Source organism: Garra rufa, chromosome 9 (genome assembly GCF_049309525.1).
Source record: "Garra rufa chromosome 9, GarRuf1.0, whole genome shotgun sequence".
NCBI lineage: Eukaryota > Metazoa > Chordata > Actinopteri > Cypriniformes > Cyprinidae > Garra > Garra rufa.
Genome location: NC_133369.1, coordinates 23,335,099 through 23,348,289, shown reverse-complemented (window position 1 = coordinate 23,348,289; position 13,191 = coordinate 23,335,099). Strand labels below are relative to the sequence as shown.

General features: G+C 35.1%; 1 protein-coding gene and 1 long non-coding RNA gene across 2 annotated transcripts; both read left to right on the top strand.

The window, feature by feature from the left end:
- The first annotated feature begins 2,442 nt into the window (after window positions 1-2,442).
- On the top strand, window positions 2,443-8,247 carry LOC141343366 (uncharacterized). Its single transcript, XM_073847965.1, has 2 exons — window positions 2,443-2,477; window positions 6,505-8,247. Exon 2 carries the CDS (start codon window positions 6,507-6,509, stop codon window positions 7,449-7,451), a length of 945 nt encoding a protein of 314 aa, XP_073704066.1. The 5' UTR covers window positions 2,443-2,477; window positions 6,505-6,506; the 3' UTR covers window positions 7,452-8,247.
- Window positions 8,248-10,913: 2,666 nt separating this feature from the next.
- LOC141342126 (uncharacterized) lies at window positions 10,914-12,630 on the top strand. The gene is made up of 4 exons (XR_012356665.1): window positions 10,914-11,075; window positions 11,359-11,514; window positions 11,640-11,732; window positions 11,829-12,630. It is a non-coding gene; the product is annotated as an uncharacterized lncRNA (long non-coding RNA).
- Window positions 12,631-13,191: the final 561 nt, after the last annotated feature.

The window sequence follows — 13,191 nt, the reverse complement described above, 5'->3', positions numbered from 1 at the left end:
ACACGTACATATGGTCTTTAACTTCTCATGATGTCTGGTGATCTAAGTGCTGAAGGTCACATAGGTCAGGTAGGTCTGTCTCTAGTCTTTTTCTTCATGGTTAGTTTTGCATTCCACTTAGTCTCACATTCTACTGAATAAAAGACAATGTTGTTCAGACTTCTAACTGTGTGAAAGTTCACCTGTATCTCCACTGTTTTGGGAGACAGATAACAGCAACTCCCGGAGCAACTTCACCTTGAGAGATAGTTGTGTGTGTGTTTGTGTGTTTCTCTTCGTTCCCTCTACCTTTTCTTATATAGGATCCGGACTGACACCAACAAGGTCATACCTGAAATCTCTGAGTCGGGGTCCAAATTCTCTTTTAAGATGAACAAACCTATGGAAATGCTGACCCTGACATGCCTGGGTTATCTTGTACTGTGTAAGAATGGTCTGACCTCTTTATTAGACTGTGCTCAGAAATTTTCTCCAGAACAGACCCCATGCAATAAAACAATAAATCTCCACAGCTGAAGAAGAAATCATTAAGTCACACAATGTTTTGCCCTGTCTTCTCTGGCCTCTTATCTACAGGCCTCTTTTCTCACTCTCATTTCTACTTGGGGAAGTCACTGAAAGTTCACCAAAAATGCTTATATCTCAGTAAAACACAGTTTTAAGCTTTTTGTGTTTGGTATCATTATGAACGTTCTAGTGTAATTTGAAAGATGGCCTCCTTCCTATGCCAGTATAGACAAGAATAAAGGTTTAAAACTATAGAGAATTCTGTTCTAGTCTTGCTGATGTAGGATGTCCCCCTGCTAAGGTCTCTGGCAAATGTTATTTTTTTTTATTTTTATGCCCCAGATTAGATGTGACCCTTCAGGTCACACAAAATTGCCTAGTAAAATTAGCAACCTTCTATTGATTTGAATGTATTGTTCTCTGCTTTGGTTTAGATATTCAAAGAGAACTGGCAAACTGCTCAAGGAAGAATCTCTAAACAACTTTCCACACCATCTCTTTATTGCCAGTATACAACTTCATTCTCAAAATCCAGACTTTGTTTCATGCTGATCAGTTGTGTAACCAATTTCAATGAATTCTGTTGTTTTCATTTTGATTGGCATGTATATATATTTTTGGTAAATACATGTATAATTTGATTTATTCTGGATTCTTCTGAAATCATTATTTATAGTAGTGGTGTGGCATTAAATAAATTCCACACATAACACAACCAATATTATGTTTTGCTGTTTAAATTATAAAGCACAATTTAAACTTAATAAATCACTTTTATGCTGCTGGTCTGTAGGTTCATTTTCACACTTTATGAAGATAAGTAGGAATGTCCGTTATTTTTTTTGAAGCATGCTTCGTCATGATAATACATATCTGTTGGACGGGGACTTTCGGGGACTCCAGAAGTCATTTTACTGAATGTCTTTCACTTTCTTTTCACCAGAAACTGATGTTCTCTGAACTTGGTACAAATGGTGGCAGGAAATAATTTGATTACAGGTCTTTAGAGATGTAAGCTAAAAATGGTATAGGAAAAGAGACTGCATTTGTCTGCATACTTAAAGAGATATACGAGTTTTGAATATATTTGATTTGGCTTATTTGAACAGGAAATTGTAATCAATATGTTTATTCCTTTTAATGGACTTAAAGACAATTAATAATGTGATTATCTTGATTGATACTATTTTTATAATTTTGTCTTTCATTCTGGTTATGAAATATTATCATTATATTATATTTGACAACTTTGAATAAAATTTGTAATCTTTGAGCACTTCAGCACATGCTTGGACTAACTGTATGTATGCATAACAGCTCAAGCTATTTCTGTTTTCTAATAGAGTTTCTAAAGGTTTATTTGTGTTTTAAGACACTATAAGTGACTAAAAAACAGCAGTGTTGAATGGGGGTTGAATAATTATAACATAGCTGTGTTAAAAAACTCTAGAACTCAAAAATATTACATTATATATTGACATTATTACCTTTAATATGCAAATAAAACTGTTACAGATGCAATTTATAAAGTCCTGGATCTTCAGAAAGCTATTTGTAAAGTATTGCAGTCTCTGGGGGGCTGAATAATTTTGATTGCAACTGTACATTGTACGTTTACATACATTTTTGACTGCCATATTTAACCAGTCATGAATCAATTATTCTACACAGCCGTTTACGATTAAATAATCATGTAACACAATTTGTAGGCTAACAGATAATATGCTAAGAAACATGTAGGGCTGTTATACAAATGTTGCTTTTTTTGTCGTTCCACCCTGCAAACTGAAGGTGTTATAGATGTTGAAACAGTTCACAATAAGCATATGAAAGTGTTATTAACGTCTGGTAGGCGCGGATTCGCTTACTTTGAAACAGAGGGGCGGGGAGAGGGGCAACCGTTTGTTCTTTCAGTGTGTCTTCCGGAGCAGGAGAAGTGCAGTCTGAAAGTATCGTCTGTCTTTTAGCAGGTAAAATATTCGTTTTGCAGATAAAAAATAATCTAGTTTTATATTCATATATTTATGATTAATGTAATTTATTATTCATACACGGTTTTGAACGAGCGTTCAGTACCACAGTTTGGCAAGTAAATGAGGTAGCCTACAACAAATGAATCTCAAAAGTGTATTTAGGGTGAAAATCATGGACTTAATGTTGACAGTGACAGACGATGGCATATTTTTGCAACTGCTAATAACTTGTTTGTAATGATTTTTAATAAACTCGATTATATTTGTTTGCCATAAAAGATGAAATTTAATTTTTTGGCTCCACCCAGACAATTTTTAATCTGCCTCTGTCACGACCCTGAGATATCGTTGCACACAAAAACGTTTTATTTCCTCATTTTGGACACGTTTTTTCTTCTAAATAAATTTCAAAAGTAGAGACGGTCGGTAAAGGCAAGCAGACACAAGTTTTCACATTTTAGCTAAATAAACTAGGCTACAGCCTACTAGGGAGTTTTATAGTTTAATAAGACCAGGTATCAGTGGTTTGCAAGAAGAAATGCTGAGTGACTTCATAAAACTATGGAGCCCCGGCCTAAAAGGTCATAGTGGTGGAAAAAATTTAGGGGTGGGTGGAAAAAAATCAGGGTGGTGAAAAAAAAAATTAAGGGTGGGTAGAAAAAAAATCGGGGTGGTGAAAAAAAAATAAGGGTGGAATTTTTTTTTTGGGGTGGGTAGAAAATAAATCGGGGTGGTGGGAAAAATATATTTGACTTTTTTTTGCGTTCCCTTGCAAAACCAGTTCAGTTCGGACAAACACTTTCTGTTTACTTTACAGCTTGCTGTGATTCATACAGCTCAATTTTTCATTCAAGGCACAGCTCTGGGACATTCTAAAACGCTTAGGCTATTATTACTATTATATTTTGTCTGACAAATGGGAAAAAACGGAAATTAAGCCAGATTTTTCGTATCCTATTGTTTGTTCGTTTGTTAAAAAAAATTAGCTTGCTTTAATATTTGTTTCACATGCGCAGCCCTGATACTTTAGTCTGATTATATAGCCTATAAATTGTATTTTTGATTAGCCTATTGAATCAGTCGTATCGCTTTCTTCTTTGGGGGTAAATTGTCTGCAGGCTTTATTCGGGAGAGAGACTGTAAGTACCACTTGTTGGATTTATACGAAATAAATAAACACATTAGTTTTCGATAGTTTTTTTTTAAGAAGACCTTTCAAGCTGTCTAGAGATAACAAAGGCAATTTGTAACGTTTTGCTGTTATAGTGGAAATTTACACAAAATAAAAATCACAATAGGGGTCGCACTGGCGCCACCTCCCCTAGATGTGCTGCGCTTTATGTAAGATGTATATTGGCAAGAAATATAGCCTATGCATGCAACAGCCAAACAGTATGAAGAAACTCTATTGTGACAGACTGGAGATTAAACCTAAACATGCCGCTACAATAAAAACCAAAAATACATTTAAAACAGTGTATTTCTATTATCCCTCCTTCATAGGATTGGAAAAATCTGGCTTAATTTTCGTTTTTTCCGTTTGTCAGACAAAATGAAATAATAATAATAAGCGTTTTAGAATGTCCCAGAGCTGTGCCTTGAACTAAAAATTGACTGTATTTCTTTATACTTGAGTCCAAGTTCAAAATAAAGCTCTATAAACCGCTCCATTGTGAACATTTGGAGCGGTATGAATCACTGCAAGCTGTAAAGTAAACAGGAAGTGTTTGTCCGAACTTAACTGGTTTTGCGAGAGAACAAAAAAAAAAGTAAAATATATTTTTCCACTACCCCGATTTTTTTTTCTACCCACCCCAAAAGAAAAATTCCACCACCCCGATTTTTTCTACCCTACCTGATTTTTTTCGCCACCTCGATTTTTTTCCACCCACCCCTACATTTTTTCCACCACCATGACCTTTTAGGGGCTCCGTATAAAACAGATGATAAGCTAACCCTCATCTTTTTCTTTGTTTCAGAAAGAAAATGAAACACACAAATAACTGAAATGTTAAAGAGACATACTTTGAGGGACAGCATCTAAGTCTGTCGGACCTAAAACGCATATAAAGAATATATCTATTTAACGTTTTGCAAATCATTTCTGCTTATTTACACGGACAGGTCCACCTTCTACATCTTAAATGCACATTGACATAAATTATTTAGCCTACTAGTTATATATATATATATATGTATTTATATTGTTAACAGCACTCATCAGGCCCGGATATAGGCATGGGCAAGGTGGGGCAATGCCCCCCTAAATGCTGTGACTGCCCCCCCAAACGTAAAGGCATGCAAAATTCCGAATTTCATAAAAAAACAAACTAAATTGCCTTATGTTATTTATCCTATTTACACGAAGGTATGTCATTTCTGTCTCTACATGATCGCGCATTTACAATGTCTCCTCTGCGAAAACACGGACGGGATCGCGCACTCCATTCATAAAAACCGACTTTACTATAGCGCGGAATACCACAGAATTCGTAGATTTTTGGATTAATAAATCAAAAGTTGGTCTGTCACTTAATTCAAATCGCGATATGGACTAGTGTCTGTGAAAACTGAAATGCAAAAAGACTGGAAAATAATTTAAAAAGACTGATGATGATGGCAATGTAGAGTTTGAAGACCTCTCTACCGTTTGCAAATATCTACACGGGTATAAGAATGCATTTCCTCAGCTCCATCGCATGTATGTGACCTCCCTTGTGATTGGAATATCATCTGCATCATGCTAAAGCTCTTTCTCCACTTTGTCTCGTGTTACTCCCTTCCGCCGCACTATTGCTACATGAAAGAAAAAGAAATGTAGTTATTCTGGCTCAGGAGAAGGGCATAACCACAGGCCTAGATATGCATGCATTTGTTAGTCTTTTTGCACAGAAAAGCAGACGACTGATGCTTTAAAAAAAAAAAAATTTGTAAAAAAAATACACAAAAAAAAGAAATAAAAAATATATGAATAAAATAAAAAGACAAAAAAATGAAAAGATAGATAGATAGATAGATAGATAGATAGATAGATAGATAGATAGATAGATAGATAGATAGATATAGACATTTAAAAAAGTAAAAAAAAAAAAAAAAAAAAAAAAAAACATAAATGCAGCCTCAAAAGGGCACAAGCCAGTGTCCTATTTGTGCCGGTCCCAAGCCCGGGTAAATGCAGAGGGTAGGGCATCAAACATAAAACCTATAAGACAAATCAAATGGATCAAAGGAGAAGATAGAGATATGGATAGGTGGACTGATATGATGACAGCATAGTTAGTATAGTTTTCTTTGCATAGATAATTAGAGAAGCTCACCCACACTTGCCCCCCCAATATTCTACATGCACCCCCTAATGGGACAGGCTAAATCCGGCCCTGGCACTCATGCATTTCATTGGCTTTCATTGATTAACGATTTACAGTTTTAGAGTTTCATAGGTTCGCATTGGTTTTCTTTAAACCAGAAGGCGGGAACATTCTGGGTGGAATCTGCGGATAATTTTTTTTGCAGTAAGCACAACTCCAGCACAGAGCTGATATCAAGCGAAATAAAACGTCTCTTTGATACAATAAAGTGGACAGTTAAATTTTACTAACTTAGTATTTTATGTCTAGTAGCTGTATTAGTAAGTAATCTAGTATTTTGCCTCAAATGAGCGCTTTTTTATTTCGATAATTATTTGACGGCAAAGTTGGTAGAGGCAGAAACGAAAGCCCTCTTGTATGATTCTATCGAGGTGAAATGACTGAAATCTCTCAAAAGAAAAACCGCAAATCGATATTTTAGTAATGTTTCCCTCTGAAAGCATTCTTCCGTCTCGAGGCTAACGAAATGAGGACAAGACACAAGAAATTAAATCTTGTTACCATTATTATTGTTTGCCCTCATGATACATTTATACATTTTCTGTTTTTCTACATAAACTTCACTTAACTAAAGCTTGTTCGTTATGGTTATTTTGAAACACTGTGTGACCTTTTAAAATATTTGGAAAGCTAATTCCCATCTTATTTGGTTTCAGAAATGATGACTCAAAAAGCACGTGACTGTGAACGGACGACTTTTGAGGGATATCATCTGAGTCTGGCAGACCTAAAAGAACATCCTGGTATAGACAACAAGTACCTGTCAAACAAAAACATCCCTGCTTATCCAGAATCTGTGGTGTTCAATGTACAGAAAGTGTCTCATGTTACTGGAGAAAGTGGTCTTAGGGCTATTTTTTTCAATTCAGGGTTCAGACAGCCACCAGAGCTGGCAGCTAATGCTCAGGGCCCTTTCATCTGGTGGAGTTTAGCAGTCACATCTGATGAAATATACTCAGCAGAGGAGCATTTCCTCACGTCTTTATTCCCTCGTCGAACTTATGCCCAAATTTACAACCAGCCGTCCATCCTTGAGCACTTCACCAGCTCGAAGGCCTTTCAGGAAAAATCTGCCTATGGAAACTTTCGCTTCACTTTTTCACTGAAGGAGCTTCTCTGGCACTATGGAATGCAGTTTTGTGGTGACCGAAGTCCAGTTTTTCGTGTTTATGAGACTGTGCTCTACAAACAAAAGATTCAATATACAGTTGTAGTGCATCCTCATTACATAAATCTTTATGATGATTTTCCTCGACTTCCTCGACGTCAGAGTGATGATGTGTGTGGGTACTATAAAGGGGCCATGTGGTGGCGCTGTCAAGCCCCTTCTGAAGTCTATATGAATAAGCTTAAAGTAAACAGATTTCGTAGACGAGTTGATGTGAGCCCTCATTACAAAGAACAATACTATGTGTGGGATCATGTGTGTATAGCTTTCCACATGGAGCCGGGTTGGGTGTTGCATGTGAACAGGAACAAGCTGTTTAAGAGAGTGAATGCGTGTGAAGTGTCTTATCCGTGTCTTCTGAGACCTCCAGACACTCAACTGAGTTTAAAAGAGGCTACGCATATACTAGCTGATCTTAAGACTGAAATGTGCTAGACTGAAACCACAGACCATGTAGATATTACATTCATAAGAATAGAAAAGAATTATGATGCTGTGCATGCAAGTTAGAACATTTACACCACTTACCTTCAGCTTAGGTGCACAGTTGTCATAATAAAAAATAAAAAGCCTTCCTTACAACGCAGTGCCATAGTTCTGTCAACTTTAAACTTTTAAGCCATTTATAGATTTTTATAATTCGTACCTAGTGTAAACTTGGCACTTATGCAATAGTTATCCTAATTATGTAGTTAACTATCTAGTCTGTTTTCATCTTGTTTGATGAATTGTTAATACGCCTTTGCGCTGATCATCACAATTAAGTCAAGTCACCTTAATTTATATAGCGCTTTTAACAATACAGATCGTGACAAAGCAGCTTTAAAGTATTAAATAGTAAAATAGTGTGTCAATAATGCAAAAGGTAACAATAGTAAACTGCACCCACTATTAAAAGTTATTTGTTCAGATAAGTTGCACAAACTATTTTTAAAAATTGCACTTTTAATTCTCTTCACCAGAGGTCTGTGTCGGCTAGCTGGTTATATTGCTTTGTCACATTTTAACTAAAACCTTGCTGATACTTTCTGTCATTATTGTTATTATTTTATGATTTTAACTATAGTTGTTTTACTTTTAAGTAGATTTTATGTTTGTTATTTAATGCCATATTTTAATCTATTGTGCTTAAATCTAATGTCTTATTGCATGAAAAATTTAAATTAATTTGAATTAACATTGATCCGTGTTACTTAATGTCAAGTCTCTTTGCTATTGCTTAATCAATAAATATGACTATACCACAGCAGTTGGCTGCCTAGTGTTCATCTTGAAGGTAAGCAAAATTCATTCATCCACACTCACATTATTTTGTCACAATGTCCGAACCCATTTTTCATATTCATGTTTCTTTAAATAGTGATAATGATAACAGCAGAAATGCACTGAGCAACTGCATAAAGATCAGTGGCACACTCTCATACATTTAAAGAAAATGTATGTCATAACAGATAAAAGCAGACCAAATTTAGGGTCAATTATAAGAATAAATTTTTTTGAAAGGACAATATTTGGCCGAGATACAACTATATGAATATCTGGAATCTGAGGGTGCAAAAACCTAAATACTGAGAAAATCGTCTTTAAAGTTCTCCAAATGAAGTTCTTAGCAATGCATATTACTAATCAAAAATTAAGCTTTGATATATTTGTGGTAGGAAATTTTCAAAATATCTTTATGGAACACGATCTTAATACATTTTGATCTTAATACCATCCAGAGACTCAACTGAGTTTAAACGAGGCTAAGCTTATACAAGCTGATCTTAAGACCGAAATAGGCTAGACTGAAACCACAGACCAAAGCACAAACCTTGAACCATCCCACATTTTGTACACTACTGCTTAATGAAGAAATGTAGTATGATTTACTTTACTTTCTTTATTTAAGTTCTTTATGGTAAATTATTTTATTCCTCTTTTAATTACATGCATTAAGTTTGTTCTTTTCACACTGCATTAAATTCAACATGGTTATGGTTAGTTTTGTATTCCACTTAGTCTCACACTCTACTAAATAAAAGAGAATGTTGTTCAGACTTCTAACTGTGTGAAAGTTCACCTGTATCTCCACTGTTTTGGGAGACAGATAACAGCAACTCCAGGAGCAACTTCACCTTGAGAGAGAGCTGTGTGTGTGTGTGTGTGTGTGTGTGTGTACCTGGTATTCATCACGTTGTGGGGACCAAATGTCCCCACAAGGATAGGAATACCAGTAGATTTTGACCTTGTGGGGACATTTCTCAGGTCCCCATGAGGAAACGGGCTTATAAATCATGCACAATGAGTTTTTTTGATGAAGTAAAAGTGTGCACAATCTCCTGTGAGGGCTAGGTTTAGGTGTAGGGTAGGTGTAGGGTGATAGAAAGTACGGTTTGTACAGTATAAAAACCATTACGCCTATGGAATGTCCCCATAAAACATGTAAACCCAACATGTGTGTGTGTGTGTGTGTGTGTGTGTGTGTGTGTGTGTGTGTGTTTATCTTCGTTCCCTCTATCTTTTCTTATAGGATCCGATTTGTTTCATGCTGATCAGTTGTGTAACCAATTTCAATGAATTCTGTTGTTTTCATTTTGATTGGCATGTATAAATTTGCCTGGTAAATACATGTTAAACTTGATTTATTCTGGATTCTTCTGAAATCATTATTTATAGTAGTGGTGTGGCATTAAATAAATTCCACACATAACACAACCAATATTATGGTTTGCTGTTTAAATTATAAAACACAATTTAAACTTAATAATTCACTTTTATGCTGGTGGTCTCTGCACTCAAAAAAATGATTTTTCAGTTTTGTTCATTTTACCTGAGCAATTCATGTTGAATTAATGCCATTTTGGCTATTTTTCATTTCAACATGATTGTGTCATGTTAAACTGACTTAAAACTGTCACTCGTTGGTTTAACATGAAGTTTTCATTTTAAAAGTACATGTTTCAATCACTTAGCTCAGTCAAACTGTTAAGACTGAATTAAAAAATAATAATAATTATATATATATATATATATATATATATATAATAACTTACATATTTATTCTTTATTTTAAATATTTTGTTTATTAATTTATAGCTTGATCATAATTATTGACGTGCAATTAAATGGTTATTGGTGTTTTTAGGTTTGTTATTTGTCTTAAATTGCTGTTACTTGACAATGACAATGAGACAATGCATTATATCCATTTAAAGGGTATTTGGTTTGTGTCGAAAGAAGCACACACTAGCCTATTTGTATGTCTAGTGACAAAATAAATCTAATGTGGAGTTTAATAATAAACATTTATTGAGCACATTTAGTGCAAAGCAACATAAATGAAAAATTTATTTAAAAAATAAGGCCTTTACTGTTGATTTAATGTCTACTTTCTAAGTTTTGAAAAACAAAGCACATAAAATTATTCATAATTACTAATTTTAAAACTTGTATTTTGAGAGAAGAAACTAGAAGAGAATTACATAACTATACATTTGTACTACATACAATTCATTAAGAATAGTGGACTTAAAAATAGAATATTGACATTACGATATACACCTATCACTTCACACTCAGCACATTCAGCACAGGAGGTGGCGGTATGCACCGAAAAAGTTGGTATGCGACCCGCCAGTAAATCCATAGAAGAAGAAGAAGAAATCTAAATAATAAATCAGACTGATACAAATAATGTTTAATAAAAGTCAGTTGCACATATAAATTGTTTTTTTATTAAGTCAGTCGGACTGAATGTCAAAACAGCCTGAAAACAAACGACATTCTCAACCTAAAGGAAGCGGAAATTTGTTGTGACGCAATTTGCATATCCCGGCGGCAACATTCAAATGTGTTATTGCTGCGCATGTCTGAAATAGATCGCCACGCCATTATGGAATATAAGCTTAGAACAAACAGGTACGTGTTCATCTATTTCTATCACTGTTATTAGAAACAATATTATCAAACTGTTTTATTTTGTCGGTTGATACTGATGTGTTATTATGACAGAATGCACGATTGTAAGGCTAAATGAGATGACCGCGCTATCAACTGAATTAAACGGCAAACAAACAGGTAAGTTAACTTTTTCGTCCATTTGCATCAGTCTAATTAGAAACAATTTTTACAACTGTTTTATTATGTCGACTGATAGGCCTACGGGTGAATTTATGATAAATGTATAAGTCAGAGTCTCCCTTCTCTCTGAGGTTAAGAGAAATTTTACATAAAATTAAATGTATTAAAATGCCAATAAGTCAAATAAAATAATTTTGCCATATAAGCACATTAGAACACATAGGCTAGCTAGCTTTTTTGGGCATACATTTAAGTTTTGGTGTTTTTCTCTTTGTTTTAGGTTTGTGCTGAATTTGCACAGATAACAACTGTTGCCTTAATTTCAAAATTCTTCTCAAAGCTGGATGAACACACTCCAAGTCTTCTGAGGATCTTTGCCAAGAAAGGTGAAGCTCAGGGACAAAGGATAAGGAAACTTCCTGTGCCACTTACAGGGGTATGATAACTGCAAAAATGTTTTTTCTAGATAAATTAATCATTTGTTTCTCACTTATGATTTGTGTGACTTGAAAATGTATTAGTTAATTGGTACATGTTGCTAATTTTCTTTATTTTCCCTAGTGTGTCTGTATTAATGTTAAGACGGAGTGTGTCCTCAAAGCCCTGTTTGTCTACCTAAATGAGGATCCTGACAATCTCATCAAGGAGTACATGGTATTATTGCCTGAATATTCTGACAATATTTTATGTATAACAATACATTTTTTTTTTTAGTACATTAGTATTAATGTACTTTGTTTCTGTTTATAGGATGTCGATTTTTCCAACGCTGAAGCTGCACTCAAAGAAATGGTGATGGGCGTTTTTGTCATCGGATGTGAAGTTGGAGATGAACCTGCAGATGTTGGAGTAGTTCTTGAAGGAGTTACAGCACTAGAAGGGCTTGGTAATGTAGCTAATGGTGTTGCATTGCTGATGCTGATTGCTTGATGGACACAAACTTTCCACCCCAGTTCGAGCCCTCAAGACCAAGCTTTTTACACCTCATAAAAGGACTGATGAACAGACTGATCTTTACCTTGAAACTGTGTTTTGTGTGAAATGGTCAAAACATGTTCATGTTTTATGTTCACACATTTTTAATGCCTTTATTGATTTGATTTTTATTTTTCATTTGTACGTCAAGGCAAATGTGAAGAGGAATAGTTTCCTTAATTACATTTGTCCTTAACTCAACCAAAGAAGGTCAAGGAAAACCATCAAGGGTTTCGGTGACTCATGGGTTAGTTAATGGTGACTATTTAAATTTAAAAAAATGTTTTTGTCAAACTTGTCCTTTTAAACACTTTTTTTCAATGACGGTTTTAAAGGGATAGTTCACCCAAAAATGGAAATGTGATGTTTATCTGCTTACCCCCAGGGCATCCAAGATGTGGGTGCTTTGTTTCCTCAGTAGAACACAAACAAAGATTTTTAACGAAAACTGGTGCAGTCTGTTAGTGATTTAATGGAAGTGGTTAGGCACCAAGCCTTTGAAAGTAACAAAAAACACTCACAGACAAATCCAAATTACATCATGTGGCTCGTGACGATACATTAATGTCCTAAGACACGAAACGATCGGTTTTTATGATAAACTGAACAGTATTCATATCATTTTTTCTACCTTTGATACACAGCCACGTCCATCTGTCCTGAGCACGAGCTCATCATTCGGCTCGTCACCCATGTACGCGCTCTGGTGTAGTTTACGCAAACGCCGAAAGCGATCTGTCGCATACGACACTCATTGTTTACACAGTGCACAGAGATTTTGGGTATATTGGCTATTCAAAACGGTAATTACTTGCTGTAAGTGTGTGTGTGTGTGTGTATATATATATATATATATATATTCCGGCGTTTGCGTAAACTACACCAGACACTGGTAACGAGCCGGATGATGAGCTTGTGCTCAGGACAGATGGACGTGGCTGTGTATCAAAGGTAAAAAATTATATAAATACTGTTCAGTTTCTCATAAAAAACAATCGTTTCGTGTTTTAGGACATTAATGTATTGTCACGAGCCACAGGGTGTAATTTGGATTTGTTTGTGCGTGTTTTTTGTTACTTTCAAAGGTTTGGTGCCTATCCACTTCCATTAAATCACTAACAGACTGCATCGGTTTTCG